Raw genomic sequence first — 17,826 nt, 5'->3', positions numbered from 1 at the left:
CACCTCTCCTTTCCGTTCTCCTAAAGCAACATGTTGATTGACTGGAATTGTGTATGGCTTGGTTGAGCCATGGTCTTTGTTTGCCATTTACAGCAACAGGCCTGTGTATGAACACAGAAGTATTTTAGAATGCACACAGTGAGCGGAGAGCTGGAGGACCACGTGGACTGGTTTTCGAGTCATTTTAATGACTCAAGTAAAGAGGTATATCATTACTGCTGCACTGTAGTGGTAGGACATAAAGGTTTAATTACTGAATGCTATGCACTTACCAGAGACCTAGAAACCCCCTTCACCTCAGCTGACTTTTTCCCCCCTTTATTCCTCAAAACCAAGTAACGTCTGCACATCGTTAGCAGGACATGTGCTGATTTAACAGGGCGGATGAGTCATTGCTGTGCAACAAAGAGAAGGGGGTCAGCGCTGGGGGCCTTGGTGACTCTGCCAAAATAGTCTTAGGTAATTTCCTTTCCATTTTCTTTGTCCAATCTTGAGGCATTCAGTGCATTTTTGGTCAAGTAATCGTTTGACTCCCTCAACTCCCTACAGTGACTTAAGTCATTTTATGTCACTACTAAAAATGAGGTTAAGATACAAGGATATGAAATACTCAAGCTCTATTTAATGGAGGCATGCATGTTAGGAGTAGGAAAACACCAACATGACCCTAAATATGATCCCTTTATCTGAAATGTCCTCCTATTGCTTTAAAAATGATGTGGCATGGTGACTCTGACTCTATCTCTGCATCCTTAACTAGAAAAAAACGTCTTCTGCATAACTCCCTTTTGATGAAGCCACCATTCTGGGAACTCCTGTTTAAATAATTACAGGTCCATCTCTGGCCAGAGAGATGGAATGCCTCCCAGATTCCAGTCTATGTGACAGGCAATATTTATGAGGTCAGTTATCGGACAAAGCACTTAGACAGTTCTATTTACGGTGTTTAATAGTCTCAGGCCTCTGTGCCCATCTGATGTATTTATTTGGTAGAGATCTAAGAAACTGAGTCGGTGTGTCATGTAAGCCATCATGGCCTCATCACCATGGCATGCTTCCAAAAAACAGGATTTTATTTATTAGGAAACAGGACAGGCTATGTTCAGTTTATATATACGTATATGTTTATCTTCATCAATGGTTACAGCCCTGAAATGGCCCGAATTTCTGATAAAATACCCCAGGGTTCAATTCTTGACCCTGTCAAATGGTATTTTGCAACACTTACACTTACTGAATTATACATCTGTGTGTCCCCTAACTCACCTAGCCCCATATCTGTCACATTCCTCCCCTACAACAGGATGCTTAGTCACTAATAAAGTCCAACAAAAAGATTGTTGCTCAGCATGAACTTCCTTGGCATTTCCATGTGGTCCAACCAATAAAAAATATTAGATAAGATTAGAAATATTTAATTGTCTGCTTTCTCATTTCCAGTGCAGTCACTATAAGTGCTGTGCACTAAACCTTAGAGGAACACATACCCAAGAGAGCTTTTATTAAATCAGATTTTGGTCCATCCATGCATTAAAATCAGTCCAAACTGAACACTTAACTTTCAGGATTGACCTATTCAGAATCTCTGTTTGATCTATATGGACGAATCACAGCCCTTGGGATATCCCCACTCTCACTCCTGTCATATCGAAGGCTGTTAGCCTGCTTATATCCCCACTCTCACTCCTGTCATATCGAAGGCTGTTAGCCTGCTTATATCCCCACTCTCACTCCTGTCATATCGAAGGCTGTTAGCCTGCTTATAGCCCCACTCTCACTCCTGTCATATCGAAGGCTGTTAGCCTGCTTATATCCCCACTCTCACTCCTGTCATATCGAAGGCTGTTAGCCTGCTTATATCCCCACTCACACTCATGTCATATAGAAGGCTGTTAGCCTGCTTATATCCCCACTCTCACTCCTGTCATATCGAAGGCTGTTAGCCTGCTTATATCCCCACTCTCACTCCTGTCATATCGAAGGCTGTTAGCCTGCTTATAACCCCACTCTCACTCCTGTCATATCGAAGGCTGTTAACCTGTTTATATCCCCACTCTCACTCCTGTCATATCGAAGGCTATTGACCTGCTTATATCCCCACTCTCACTCCTGTCATATCGAAGGCTGTTAGCCTGCTTATATCCCCACTCTCACTCATGTCATATAGAAGGCTGTTAGCCTGCTTATATCCCCACTCTCACTCCTGTCATATCGAAGGCTATTGGCCTGCTTATATCCCCACTCTCACTCCTGTCATATCGAAGGCTGTTAGCCTGCTTATAACCCCACTCTCACTCCTGTCATATCGAAGGCTGTTAGCCTGCTTATATCGTCACTCACACTCCTGTTATATCGAAGGCTATTAGCCTGCTTATAGCGGTTACTACGTATCCAGGTAGTAACTGGGGTTATTAACACGTATTTCCTTCTGCTTCCTTTTTAAGCTCATATGTGTACCAAACCAAACCGTTGCCATGGTTTCCTTTGTTCACAGTATGGATATACAGATGTAAAGTAAAGCTTTTGACCAGATATATTTTACCTTGTCTTATTATGCGGTAATATCACCAGTCAGTCAACTCACACTGCCCAAACATTTGTGGCGAACCAAAGAGTTTGACCTTGTGCTGAGAAAAGCTTTCCTTTAAGCCATTCATAAAAAAAGGGAGTAGAAAAGGACATGCAGAAGAGCTACTGCGTTGATTGTCATTACAGATTCGAAAGGACGTTTACAGGTACAGTATATTAATGAAAAATCACCAGCTATGGGAGCCTAGTGTATGTAGCTAGCCTTATGAAGCACAACCCACGTATTGCTATGCTGGGTAATGGTTGATTTTGATGGAGCTGCAAACTAGCTATTCCACTGTTAATTTGTATCATTAATATCTGTAACATATTTCGATGTTTCCTGCCCTGATTGGCTGTTGCCTGGTTGTTATTGTGTGGGCATATATATGCTCATATAGGGGACTGATGGAACTGGAAATATTGCTATCTGTTGTAGTAACACATTGGGCCCTATCTTGCCGATCAGAAACGCAAGTAGGACGGCGCCAAGCGCAAGTAGCTGTGTGGGCGGCTCTATGGCGCAGTTGCTATTTTAACGGCGGAAAAAACACACTTGCGTCCAGCGCAAGTGTCAAAAGGGTTGGTCCAAAGGAGGTTACTCAGCCATAGGTGTGGTTTGGGCGTAATATGCAATAAACCAATCGGAGCGTCATTTCACATTCCCTTTAAGAGCGAGAAGCGCATAGTCCATAGCGGCTTGTTATTTTGATGGCGGAATTACCTGGTGGAAGACCGGAGAAGTTCACAGCCGCGGAGACCGACGTGAGATTTACACCAATTTTTTGGCAAGCCATATATAATTACAAGGAAAATAAAGTATTTACCACTTGAGGAAATCATTGTGAAATCCATATCCAAGATATTTTAAAAATAAGCATACATGTAGCCTACACATTGACCCAAATGATTCAGGTTAATTGAAGCTGCGTGACATTTGATTTATTGTATGGCTTTGTAAAAAGCCGGGAGATAGATATATATGGGGATGCGAGAAACCCTCCAAAAGTAAGCAAAGTCAAGCAAGCATGTCAAGATATTGCCGTGATTGTTTCTGCAACGGGGCACCCGAAAACGTTGCCGAAAACGCTATAATGACGTCCGGACACGTGGGACATCCAAGCTGGAAGGTAACACACGTTCTCGTGCCTTCACGGGAGGTGGATCTGCCTCGACCCAGGATCTGACGGCAGCAGAGGACATCGCCACGTCTACCCTCACGCCTGAAAGCGTGCAGGGATTTGGGGGCATGGAAATCGGCACCCAAGCCAGTGCACCAGCTGACCAAACCCAAGGTACATAAATAAAGTCCACATATACAGAGATGAGTTTACAAGATTTATAATAATACTGGCATTAAATAAATGCAACAAAGCCATACAATAAATCAAATGTCACGCAGCTTCAATTAACCTGAATCATTTGGGTCAATTGTGTACGCTAGATGTATGCCTAGTTTTTAAATGTCTTGGATACGGATATCAAAATGATTTCCTCATGTGGTAAATACTTTATTTTCCTTGTAATTATATATGGCTTGCCAAACAATTGGTGTAAATCTCTCGTGAAGACGACAGAAGTAAAGTGTAGCCTACAGGTCCTATACTGTGCGGGCAAGCACATGCGCCCTTAAAATAGCGTTCTGAATACGCGTTACAGACTTTAGACATTGCGCCTCACATTAGACCAGCTTTTTTTTGGTCAATGGCGCACGGCGCACGGCGTTGTTTTGAAACTGCAAAATACCACTTGCGCCAGAGAAACGCCTTCTCTGTTCCGCCCCCGCCCATGTCGACGCAAGTTCATTTCGAAGCGCGCCTCTGGAGGGAAAATCGCGCTGTGCGCCGGGTGCAAGATAGGAATGATACATGCGTCAGTGACAATGTCAATTGCGCTGGGTGCAAGATAGGGCCCATTAACTGCTTGTTCTGTATCTGCAACTTACTCTGGATGTCTCTCCCTAAGCAATTGATATGTGACCCCCCCCCCCCCCCCCCACCCCCCTCTTCCTGCTAGAGTCCTTTGTGTCCTGGCATCAACCCCCTCCCCCCTCCCCCCCATAGGTGAACCTCTTACTGTATCCCCCCCCCCTCTCACCTAAAGGGTGTGGCCCTCCCCCCCTCCTTCTGTACTGTAACCTGACTGAATGTATAAATGCCATTGCATTCTGCTATCAGGTAGGCCTTCTCTGAGCAGCAGCTGAGAGGGGGACTCCACGCTGAAATAAACCTACAGAAACCTGACTTCGTCCTCCGGTCCATTCTTCAACTTTAGCGTGCTTATTAATATTCTATTCATTTCCAGAAGAAATTGATGGAAAGTGTGACACCAGATAATTGCCTTCAATTCTTCTGTTGAACACAACAGAAGTAAAACAACAATCATCGACTTCACAGAATACAATTCTGGAAATGCTGCTAATTGTAATTTTTTTTTGTCATTGACTTGAAATTGGAGGTCTAGATAAGCTGTATTCATTCAGACATTCTCTTTTTATGGTATCCTCCATCATGGCCGCTGTTACCCCCAAACCATATTTGTCAGCCTCTCCTATCTGCGCCCATGAAAGCCTGTCAGTCATTTTGGCAAGCGGCTTTCAGCAGCTGACCTCAGATCAAGGAGGGTAAAGAAAGACACAGCTGTGCACACCACTGCTTCCTGCTCGCCACACACACTTACACACACACACACACACTCTCACACACACACACACACACTCACACACTCACACACACTCACTCGTCTCTAACACACATACTCTCTCTCACACACACACACACACTCATACACACACACTCACTCTAACACACATACTCAAACACACACACACTCTCACACACACATACTCTCACACACACACACACTCACTCGCTCAAACAGACACTGACACGGAGATAACCAGACAGAGACATGTGACAATGTAGAAGTATACACAGGCAATGAGAGGATGGTGTGATGTATACACACTGGACTAGATGTTGCAAAAGCAACCATTCACATGGACAAAGACTGAATGTTTCAAATTGAAAATTCACAAAAATACACATACACACACACACACACACACACTTGGATACGGTGCACCAGAGCACCATTAAGGCTAATGATGACCGACCAGACGGAGGGCTTCTTCCTGGAGTCAATTAGTAACCCAACACTCCCAGGGGAGGATTACGTGCGGTTTCCATTTCTGGAGATGACAAATGCTGACCTCACTAAAACCCACTGAGCCATCCACCTTCACCCAAACCCACACCCCACTCCTCTCTGACAGGCTCCAGCTCCATCATTTTGATCTGACTCATCCCCCCCAGCCAATCAGTGGGGTAGTTTTCTTGCAGACAGGGCCATGTTGCCATGGAAGTTGTGTTGCCAAGGAGCAACTTTGTTGTTAATGTGGCACAGAGAGAAGGAGGGGGAGGCTTGCTAATTGCTCAGATGTTGACTACGGAGTTTTCCCGTGAGCGGGTGTAAAGATGATTTGGTGTAGAGTGTCTGGCTTTCTGAAAGTCCCACATCCGCGAGGCTGAGGGAAGCTTACACCAGCGCAGAACAGCATCTGGCATCTAATGTTTGGAATAAATGTGGTTGCATAATCTGGAGCATCAGTGTCTGATTATATGATTATTCATCATTTTTTATGGAGGCCTCTGTTTCTATTCTGGAGGCCCATAGATCATTAACGATCCCTTTCATATTCGACTACTTACACTTTTGATACTAATCAGGTTTGAGTGTCTCTAACATGTTTTAGTTTTTTTCGCAGTCACAAATGTTGCAAAATCACAAGTTGGAGCTACATTACAACTCCAAGGTTGCCAAGAGATGTCCACCATGCCAGTGTCTCTGCTGCAGTCCTCTAAAAGGCTGCCCGTTGGGCTCGAAAAGCCTGGTTCCTGGCACGGAGGAATCCTCTGCACTAATAAAGCGCTCTGCCTTGCCAGGATGCCTGCAGAGAGGGGCTGAGAGCGAGAAAAAAATGAAAAAAGAAAAGACTGTAAAGAACATGAAGAGAAGCATCAGCGTTTTCTGTACTTCGGGGGCCAACTGAGGAAACAAGATTATCCTATCAGCACGGCACAGAGTCCCCAAAGCCCCCGGACCAGCGCCAGTATATTGGACAAATAAGGCTTGGAGTCAAAGCAATGGAAGGGGATGCAAAAGGAGAAGGAGGACATGCTGTGATAAAGAACATCTATTCTTGGACTTCTGGGTTTTTCACATGTAGAGTTTCCTCTTTCAAGGTCTTCTTTTTTCTTTTTTGTTCTTGTTCTCCTCCTCCTCCCGCACTCTGAGGGTTGCGAAAAAGCCTCCGCTGATCATAAATGGGTAATTTAAAACAGGGATGCGTACTGCCAGTGCTAGACCTGCAGTTCAATGCTGAGGTGGCTCAGCATTGCTAAAAGCTTCTGCTGGAGAGCTACAAGGGAATAGGAAAGGCATAGTTTTGACACCCAGACTTCAAACCAAGGACAAGTTATGTCAACTTCTAAATCCTGGAGTGAGAGTAAGATCTATTTGACAGGTGCCACAGATGCCGTGCTCTAAGCAGATCACCTGGTGATATTGACCCAATATTGACATGTATTGAGAGCATAGATTCTCGTTCACATATAAAATGAGGAAAGTAAATGCACATTTTTGAAAGTTCTTTGTGTGCATTTCTGCGGTTGCTCAAGTGGCAAGAATGCCAAGGTCAATTTTAGTGTCTTAGTATGTATTGGGCAAGCTACAGTTTTAAGATTTATTATATAACCCATTCAACCACATATCAAAATCCTGGTACTGCGCCCCGGAGATGAGCCATTATTCCATGTGATTTGAAATGAAGAACATCAAAAGTTTATGTTCAGCTTTTAAAGCTGTTTATTTGGATCTCTTTTTTTCTTTCCTCACAAACTGTATCTTTCTTTTTATTCACTGTAAAGCCAGCACATTTGTATAACTTCACTGATATTAAAAGACACTCATGTGCTCAAAAGACATATACAGTATATAAGATATATATAGGCACGGAGAAACAAACACCCATTCACACATACATAAGCTCACAAAACAGTCACAAAAAAATTATAATAAAACAATGATAATAGAAGAAGACATCTCTATGTTTTTTTTTTCTTTGTAACATACTCAAGTACCATTCCTCCTCCAAGTTGGTTGAGGTTTTCAGGTCAAGTCCTTCCATAGTTAAACTACTCAGCAACAGTAGAATTCATCTGGCCAGGGACCACAGGTACGACACATGGTGGTCTTGGTGGTTCAGAGGGGAAGTGTCCCTCAAAACAGCCCCTCACTCGAAAATCCCCTGCTGCGACAAATCACTCGCGGACCTGGGCCACCATCAGCTGGTGGCAGTCGAGGTCGCCACGCAGCTCCAGCGGCCCGGGAAGCTTCATGCCCGTCTTCTGATCCACACACCAGCACTTTCCCCGCTGCCCGTCACGAGCAGGGTGACACTGCGGGCATAAACAGTCATTGGAGACATAAGGTAAGATAAAAGCGCAACACAAAGTATCATGCAAAGCATTCCCAATCCACCGTACGACTGAGATACAATACCAATACCATATCATACCACAGTGATACATCTATATGCCAATGATTTGCAGATATAACTATATGTAGAGGGTTAGTTAACTTATAATGTACATTTTTATGACTCTCAGATCATGCAGAACTAGCCATTAAGCCTTTCTCTTTTGGTGGCTGGGACAGGAGGCTTGGAAAATCACTGGGAATGCTTTTGCACTATTGAACAGAGAGTACTGTATAGGAACTTCGGCTAGAAAAGCCGCATTGACTTCCATTTGAATGCCTCAGCATTTTGTATTTACCCAAGCACTGTGAACTTAAGGGATGTTACCACTAATGAAATGAAAACTCAGCCAAAGTTTGAGGAATTCATCCACTGAGGCAGCATACCTCGCTAATTTGACCTCTGGCAAGAACACCTTAGTATTTGTACAAAGCTAATATGGATATTTTTGTGGCTTATCAAACGCAGACAAGAATTTGCTCAGTGAAAGAAAAACAGCAGGATGTATGATCGCCACCACACTCTCAAACGGACGAATACGAGGGTTAAACATACAAATGTGGTTGAAAACAGCAAAAAAAAAGTAGTTCCCAAAAATGCTTGTGCAGACTGTGCCAGGTCAGGTGTCAAAGTTGCACTCCAAACAACAGACGTCATTACCCAGACCTTGACTTAGCAAGACTGTCAGCACTGAATGTTTGCACTTTTCTCCAAGCAGAGCCCTCTCTGGAATACAAATATGATGGTATTCACATTGTTGGTTGAGGTTATGTATGTTTGTTAAAATTAAAGAACATAAGTATGGAATAGTAAGCATAAGTATCAAGAATTACACACGTGCGTGTGTGCGTGCATGCATGTGTGTGTGTGTATAAGCTCCCTTATTCCCACAAAAATAATACAATAGGTATAGGTAAAACAATAGGTTCTAATAAGAATGATTGTTTTGAAGACAAGGTTTCCAACTACAAGAATAAACATGTTCAGAACACTAGCTAAGAACATTTCTAGCTTCTGTTTGTGTGTTGATTTGTTTGCTTGTTTGTTTGTCCATGTAAACAGCTATGTCAGGATGATGTCTTTGTATGAATTCTTAGGTCATCTATCCCTGTTTAGAGAAACACATCAACAACAACAACAATTGCACCAGGGTCGTTATAGTCAAGGCTCCAAAACTGGGTACTTCACACCCACATTGCTTGTTTTAAATCCCATAATAGATATTTACATTTAATATCACTGTTGCCAGTTGACATATTTGTGAAGAGTTCAAGTTTAAGCTTGAACGTGAATGTTTTACATGGGCATCGTCTTTGGTAATTTGTTTCCCTTTCAAATATCAAAACTTTCTGTGACTGCAAGCCAAGATGACATCAGCTTTGTTTGTGTTTGGTACACAATGTTCTACTAGGAAGTTCCCTTGTTAAAAAGTAACCCATCCTTACGCGGTAAATCGCAGTCACTCTGACTCCAAGCATGCCGACGTAATGACCCTACAAACAAAGTATCATTGCACTCTGTTGTGCAATATCTCTCGCTCGTCAGCAAGGTCTTGGTGTCTTTTGAATCACCTACTAAACCCTGCTTGTTGACCCTACATATCACCTTGTCATACTAGCGCTCCAGTATCCATTGTGTGTCATATCGTATATCATGTTTAGGGTTTTGAAACTGTTCTAATGTTACGTATGTTTCTGTTCCCAGTATCTAAAAGGGATGGAAGTTGGCTGCTAGCTAGTTAACTCACCAGTTTCAGAAGAATACTTCATAATGCCTCTTTAAAAATAGTTGCATTGTGAGACTAGGCTAGAGACTAGACACGGATTGTCCAGGACATATTTTCTTTGTCCCAGAGCTACAAATCGTGTGCACAAGGTCCTTCCAGCACTTTTGTTGCACCCTAATATAAAATTTAGTTGACTTGGGTTGAACGGATCTTTCTTTTAATGTTAATAGGAGCACACTCATGGGTCCTCTTACTACAAAACAACGTGATTTATGATCAGCAAACAAGCCGAAAGGACATTCCTCCTGTGCCACATGAAAACGACCACACCACTGAGAAAGAGAGGTGCAGCATTTCCTCTGTGCGACCCCCTACCTGTTTGGCATGGAAGTCTCCATTTTTGTCACAGTTGGGGATGGGGATGGTGTAGAGGTCCTCGTGCGTGCGGGTGTTGGACACCAGCCGGTCCAGTGCTCTCTGGAGCTCGGCGCGGCATGGGGCCTGGGGGTCAACAGGAAAGCCACTCTCAGGAGGTTAGATTACAGCGTGGAGAGGAAGAGGCACACAGACTGTGAAACACACACGCACACAAACACTCACACACAATCTCTTTCTCTCTTGCTCTCTCTCTCTCTCTCACACACACACACACACACACGCACACACTCTTTCTCTTTTGCTCTCTCTCATACACACACACACAAACTCCCTGTTTCAGCCCCATATATTCACTCACACAAACACATAAACTCGCCTCTTCCTCACACACACACACACACACACACACACCTTCTCTCACAAACACACACACACACACACATAGGGCGGAAACTTCAGTGAATGAAGCCATGCTGTAAACACATGGAGATCATGCCAAGCAGTGGGAGTTTGATGGAGCAACAGCTCAGAAATTGAACCATTAGGAAATAATGGAGAGAACAATTTGGTTGAATACAAACAGCCGACCTTTTGCTGTGTGTACAGAGAGACATGTTCCACCAACATAATTTATCTTACAAATCCATCGATCAACAAGATGTTCTTAATTGACCTGTAATACACTCAGAACCCCTGCTTTAACTATACAAATATAAAGAATGCAAACCTGTTAGTTATACACAACGACACATACCAAACAACTTCCCCAGAACCCTCTCTGGCGGCTGACATTATTTGCAGTGTAAACCCTGTTTAACAATGTGTGTCTACAAGGACTTAATGTATTTATTTGCGCAATAAAATGGCAGGCACTGGGGGCCTGTTAACCCATAAACCTGTCCAGAGCTTGTTGTTTGCATAGTGTTTGCAGGGCAATTAGGTGATTAATGGGGCCAAGATGTTGAAAAGGTCAAAAGGGGTGGATAGGAGTGGGTTGCGGAGGAGAGGAGTGAGGTGCGGAGGAGAAGAGAAGGGCAAGAAAGAGGGAGCCTCACCAGAACAGCCTTGGGGTCCTCGCGGGCGTTGTTGTTCCGCTGGTTGGTGGACTTGACGGGGTGGCGGGCCAGGGTTTTCTGGATGCAGCGCTTATCCTGCGGGCTGCAGCGGATGTTGCTGTTGTTGGGATGCTCAGGGATGCTCTCCTCTCCCTGCCTCTCCATGGCTGCTGAAACGAGAGGAGGCAAGGTCAGTAACCACCGCACTCAGGGTACCACTCCACTAATCAAGCAAGGGCATTTGAGCTAGGGGGAATGAAAACATAGGGGGTGGACGGGGGGGGGGTTGCAAAAAGACCTTGTGCAAAGAGCATGCGTTGGTTTGACGGGGGAAAAAATTCACAGGTGCCCTCGTTTAAGAAGAGATAAACGAGCAGCCCAGAAAAAGAGCTTTTGGTGTTACCAGGGGGATTGTCAGCAATTTCCCAAAACTGGAGCCAAACCACCATTTTCACCACCACAGTTGCTCTCGGCAGTGACCACATTTGGCGTGACTGCTTTTTATGGTGATCCCCATCCAAATTTGTTACCGGGATGTTCAGCCAGAGGCATTCATGTTCCCGACCAATCGCAGCAACAGCCCATTGCTTCCTCGAGGGCCGTTAAAGAGGAGTCTGCCAGTCTCAGTCCCTCACACCCACCTCCACCACCCTCCTCCATCACACCCACCTCCACCACCCTCCTCCCTCACACCCACCTTCACCCTCTCCCCATCCTCTGAGCTGTTTTCACCTTGCCTCTGCTACCCCAACCCCTCCTGGCCCTCACCCCTCTGGCAGCTGCTTCCTGAGGAAGCATTTCTCGCTCACTGAAAGAAATGGTCTCAGTGGAGGTCGTGGCAGAGGCACTGCAGCAGCAAGGTGGTGGGCCAACCAGAGGATGGAGATGTGTGTGTGTGGGGATGGGCGGGAGGGGGGGGGGGGGTTGGAGAGGAGAGATGTTCTGCGTGTGTCCATTTCTCAATGCTCAGACCTCCTCAATGTGTTTTTGAGAAAAGGAGCACAGGGGTAGAAAAAAAAGACTGTTTTCTATTGCTGCTCCCCTGAACTGGGTTTGACTCATTTGTGCTACGTTAAAAGTGGGCAGCACTGTGGCGCCAGACGAAAAAACACAGCTCCCCCCCCTCCCCCCCAGACACCACACACACACCCACATTTCCCACTGCCCACCCCCTACCGCATCTGCTGCATGGCTCTCTCTTTCCAAACTGGCATAATGTTTTGCCTGTACCCTGGTTTTAAAGCCTTTTTGAGGTGCCGGTTCATACCGACGCCCACATACATAGCCCGGTAGCGGACTAGACCACACAACTGCACACCCGTCGCCAGTCTCCCATCTTGTGTCCCAGCTCGGGGACTGACCAAGATACACCAGACAGACAAGACAAAAGTCTGAGCTTCTGAACTCTGTCAAAGGTTAAAAGGTACAAAGCCTCATATCTAATTACACCCTTTTACTGGTTTGCATAGCCTCAACATAGCAAGCTGCATCACCGTGATCCCTTTCACAATTTTACATCTGCATAATGTGTCCAACGGGTGTAATTAGTTGTTCACAAACTACTGGAGAAATGGTATATCTCATTGGTATTTATTGCATTATTGGCTGCTACAAGTTTTTGTGATCTTGAATTTAGATATGCATATATAACTCATAACCACATATAGATTGATTTAGTTGTGCACAGGGGTTAAATTGGGATTTTCTATGTAGGGGGGCTCTGATCCGGAGGGGCAAATTTCACAAATCTTTCGAGGATTATGCAGTAAATAAGTTGCCAAATTAAACAAAAAACACATCACCGTTAAAGTTAACTTTGTGAAAAGTAACCTACTAACAAATACTTTCCATTTTCCACCACTTGTTTGTCATGTCATCCATTCATATGGATGTGAATCAATCAATATTAATACAATTATTAGTATTTGTTAGTAGGTTACTTTTCTAAAAAAATATTCACAGGGTCAATGCTAAAATACACTACTCACCCAAAAGCCAGATATCACTAACTTTTTGTGAGTAGTGTATGTTCACGGACCAATGCATAGCCAGGAGGAAGATTCAGATGATGAGCAACCATCCACAAGCAGTGAAGCAAGCAGCCAACAACTCCAGCATTTTTTAAATGTTGCTTAATATGTACTCTGTAGATTTTGAGTGTGTTTGATGAGGACACATTAAGAGCTGATTCATTGATACAAATAAGTTTGAAATTCATCCAGCTAGGAATGAGAAATGTGATTCGGAGATCGCATAGACTACTTGCTAAATCATTTTTAATTAGCAGCATTGTTCTTTTTAACTAGCGCTTGCGAGTTGACACACCAGTAACAGGCTATCCCTGCATGTCTAAGGTTAATTTTTCCTGCTTAATGAAAATGCAAGCCCATATCTAATGATATTAGCCTATTGGTGATGATCGACCTCTTTCAAAATACCGTGCACCTTTAATTTTGTTTCTCTTACCTCGCCATTCACCTGTCTACTACGATATGTCTGATGATGACCTATTGACGTTGTGTTGTCTGATCGCGGAGGAGGAGCTGCTGCGCAAGTTTCGTGCGCGATATGCCTACTTCTCAAACTTGCACCAGATATCTAGGCCAGCCTTTCCCTACCATTATTTAGATTTGTGTTTTAAAACAACATAGATTTGCAATGGAAAAGTTGTAAATGAGTAGGACAACATTGCTTGTGAATGGACTAGGCAGATTGCCAAAATCGGCTGGAGCTGCTGCGCAGCAGATCTGCTTTGCAGAACTCCAGACCCGGCAGCTTATGTGCCGGGGCTCCGCCCCGGACAGCCCCGGCCCAATTTAACCACTGGTTGTGCATATTTAACTCATAACCACGTATAGATTAATCACGTTGCTGTGGGAAACAATAACGTTATGTGGATTTTGCAATTGGAGAACACTTGTTTTTTACTCCAATGTTCATGTTACTTCTTGAACATTTAATTTGCCTTGATGGATAACCTTAGCTTGGGGCTTGGACAACACTGTGAAAGAAAAAGCATTTTACGTACGTGTTCTTTATTTGCTTCTCTCGAAATCTAGACTTGCAATTATACCATGCCTCACTCAATCTGTTCAATCAAGCGGTACAATAGTTCATGGTTGTGGCTGTGTGCTTCTTCACTGTGCTCTTTGAGCAATGCTTTTAATTCTAGCATTCAGCAAAGGACATTTTTAATTATGGACGACCTTAAGTCCTTTTTTTGGAAGCCGGAGCTGTCATTTTGCGGCATCATCCTTTTTTTTTTTTTTTTTTTTTTTTTTAAGAACACCACTTTCTCCCCAGGCCACGGAGTTTCCCCCTTCAAAGGTTCACAGACGTGCCTTTGTTCATAACCTCCTCTTGTTTGCACTTTTAGGGGATTTCTGTGGGCCCGCCTTCCGTCCCTAAACACCACTTGCTTTCGAGTACCAGCTGCCCTTCCTGCAAGAGGAAGAGTTTCCTCAGACAGACTCCCAGCCTGGCTCCTGTTTTTTTTTTTTTTTTTTTAACTGTTTTTCAAATTCATGCCTTTCCTCGGCACGGTGTTGTTGATCTTGCAGAGGTGATTTCAAAGTGGGTCGGGGGTGGGGGGGTGTCATGTCCTCTTCGGCTGCCATGTGGTACTCCCTCAAGAGGAAGTGCTGTTGCTCTGCTTTAAAGGAGGTTTTGTGGAGGCCGCCGCGTCTCACTGAACAGAGCTTTCGCTCCGAAGCCACAATCTGGGCAAGGGCACAGCAAATAAAGGGCACCACATCAAGGCAAGTGCCAGACGTCCAGAGAAAAGGGACAAGGGGTGTAATTGGGAAAACACTGCTTTTGTCAAATTAAATTTATTTGGCTAAATATGTTTCTGTTGGAGTTTAGGCTGATCCGGTTCAGAATATGGACTAACGTGATGCCATCTGGTAACAAGGCTTCTAGAATAGACAGGTTTCTGTGCAAAGTCGTCACACATCACACATATACACTTGCAAGTAGAAATCAGGGCCTCGTTTCCCGATAACGACGTATCTTAACGGCCTACGTGGATTTTCGCGACATCGTACACTAAGTAACACTTTCTATGTACGTGCGTTTCTCAACCATCAACTTAAAGTCAGGTGCACGAGCGCAACGTGCACGAGTTCTTAAGTAGCTCTTAGGAGCTGTTTACGTCAGGTTAACCTGTTTACGTTAATTGCTGTGAAATTAGCTAGCCTATGCGTGCATCGAACGTGCAATGTGCACTGAATTCGGGGCGGGGATAGTAACGCCATCTCCAGCAGAGAAGCCTATTTAAACTGTGTTCCCATTGTAAGGACACTTATTACGATCTGTCTGACAGTGGGCTGTCAAAGCTAGCATCATCGAAGTCATACAGTACAGTAGGCTACATACATTCAATAAAATTAACCTACATTTGAGTCCAACTGCATGACCATTCTTACCCTACACTTACCCTTACAATAAAGAAGTGATCCTATTTCAACCATAACTTCATTTTAAATAATGTCTTTCTTTATGACATTTAGTTTATAGTTTAGACAGCAACGTTGACATCTACAGTATATTCAACTGCATCCACTACATAATCTCAAACTTTATTTGTTGGTAACTCTCCAAAAAGGCTACCATTAACACATTTCTTAATGAAAAGGAAACATGCATCACAATAATACTTCAGTGTAACCTGTACCTATGTGGAGTGCAAATATGTCTTGCCATTACACTACCCAACAGCCCTACGTCTGCTAACACTACAGAATGCATAATTCCTACGGGCACTGCACTAGTTTTGAATAGCCTAATCTTTATTTTCAAATACTCAATATTCTTTATTTCTATTTTGATGGGAATAGGCAGGTGAAACAATGACATTCTCATGATGTGCTATACACAGAAACATCGTTTGGATTTCTTCTACAATAGGCTGAACGACACCCCTGGATAAGGTGTCGAGGGGTTTGAAGCGTACGTCATGCGTGACTGTATGAGCTATGAAACTAGCGATTTAAAAAAAGTTTCAATGAAGAACATTGCAAATATATATGTATACAACCATCTAGCTAGAAGCTACCATATAAGCCAATGGAGTGGTGGCATAAGCGCTAATTGTGCCATAAAACTACTGTTTCAAAGCTTCAGTTAAGACCTACATATTCTCCATTGGTCGCGTAGCACATTTCAGATCAAACCGAGTCATTATAAACATATAAAAAGTTGTGTAGATAGCTTTATTAATGTAAAATATTCCTCGCTTCAAGTAGCCATGTTTTTTTTTTAAATTCCCCTTTCTTCCGAACGACGGTCGAACGACGCCCCTGGTGGATTAAATCGCTAAGTGTGAAGTTACTACTGGTCCTGACCACATGTAGAATTCTTCTCAACGAAAGATACACTTAAGCTAAGTGCGTCGTTGGGAAACCCGTCTGCAACGTAGGATTCCTCTTACGAACGATTTCAAGTGCTTTTTAGGCTAAGTGCGCGTTCGGGAAACGAGGCCCAGCACTCTTTCACGGCAGAGCCGAGCTCCAAAGCACAGATGACAAGGAGTTGTTGTGCAGTAAACAACACTAACCACAAAGAAATTGGATGGAAAATACAAAACTGTGTCATAAAACTTTATCTCTTGCACAAGACCACAAAGTACATAATTATATTCATTTAATGATTCGTAACCATACAGATTTTCCTTTGTATAAACTCTAGGCAGATATGTGTTGCCTTTGACAGAAGTGTCTCCTTGCATTTTAACTCATACAGTATGTAACAGACATCTCACGTCTCTATATTTACTTCACAATGTCCAGAATTCTTGTTCTGATTCTTATGAATGCGGGCACCCCCTAATGTTTGCAAATAAGAAACCCGTCTATGGGATGCTTAATGATTATCTGTTTGTATTCTCATAGTTTACCATTAAGGTGTCAAACTGCAAATCATTCACAGAGACACTTCTCAGTTCTAAAGCACCATTCACCATCTTTCCTTTTAGTATTTACGAAGGTTCAGTGGTGTTTTGGCTAGTCCAGTTCTTTTAAGTTTAAGGGGCAATTTGGCTAGAATCTTTTCAAACTTGTGTCTCTCCAAAACATCCAAGAACACTTACACCATGTCTTCACAGCTGTGACACTATCCAATTCTTCATAACTCGTACATAACAAAATTATCTAATGATAATTGAATAGTGCTAATATAATTACAAATTAAATATGATCTTTAACACTATGGATGTGAATCATAATCTTAATAACTATGAAATGAATAACAACCTCCTGTTCTGGTCACACCCGTACTACAACATTTTACTGAAGCCTGGCCGTCCAAAATAGACAGCAGGAATATGCAATGTGTGCAATTATGAATAATCCATGACATATCAAGTATAGTTTCAAGGCTGGGGGCACTGGGTTTGTGTGGTCCATTTAAAGGTAGAGTAAGCGATTCTAGCGGAAGGTTGTTGATATTTGAGTTTAACAACCAATCAAATTACACCTCTCCCTTCAGTGGCTCAAATTGTTTATGGCCCTAGAGACTATGTTTATTTCCTATATACAGGCAAGAATAGTGTGAAAGCACAG

General features: G+C 43.4%; 1 protein-coding gene across 2 annotated transcripts in view; it reads right to left on the bottom strand.

The window, feature by feature from the left end:
• Positions 1-7,659: 7,659 nt before the first annotated feature.
• LOC308381494 (insulin-like growth factor-binding protein 4) overlaps positions 7,660-17,826 on the bottom strand; it is a gene marked incomplete at its 5' end in the record, with an annotated part of 19,055 nt that continues 8,888 nt past the window's right edge. Inside the window, 3 exons of one of the 2 annotated variants that reach the window (XM_080859079.1) lie at positions 7,660-8,027; positions 10,209-10,334; positions 11,267-11,436. In XM_080859079.1, the coding sequence (XP_080715205.1) occupies positions 7,890-8,027; positions 10,209-10,334; positions 11,267-11,436 (434 nt within the window). In that variant the 3' untranslated portion in view covers positions 7,660-7,889. The remainder of the gene's footprint in view (positions 8,028-10,208; positions 10,335-11,266; positions 11,437-17,826) is intronic. The other variant, XM_080859080.1, reaches the window with a different exon arrangement.

Source organism: Sprattus sprattus (assembly GCF_963457725.1).
Source record: "Sprattus sprattus genome assembly, chromosome: 1".
NCBI lineage: Eukaryota > Metazoa > Chordata > Actinopteri > Clupeiformes > Clupeidae > Sprattus > Sprattus sprattus.
This window is presented reverse-complemented; position numbering and strand designations above follow the sequence as displayed.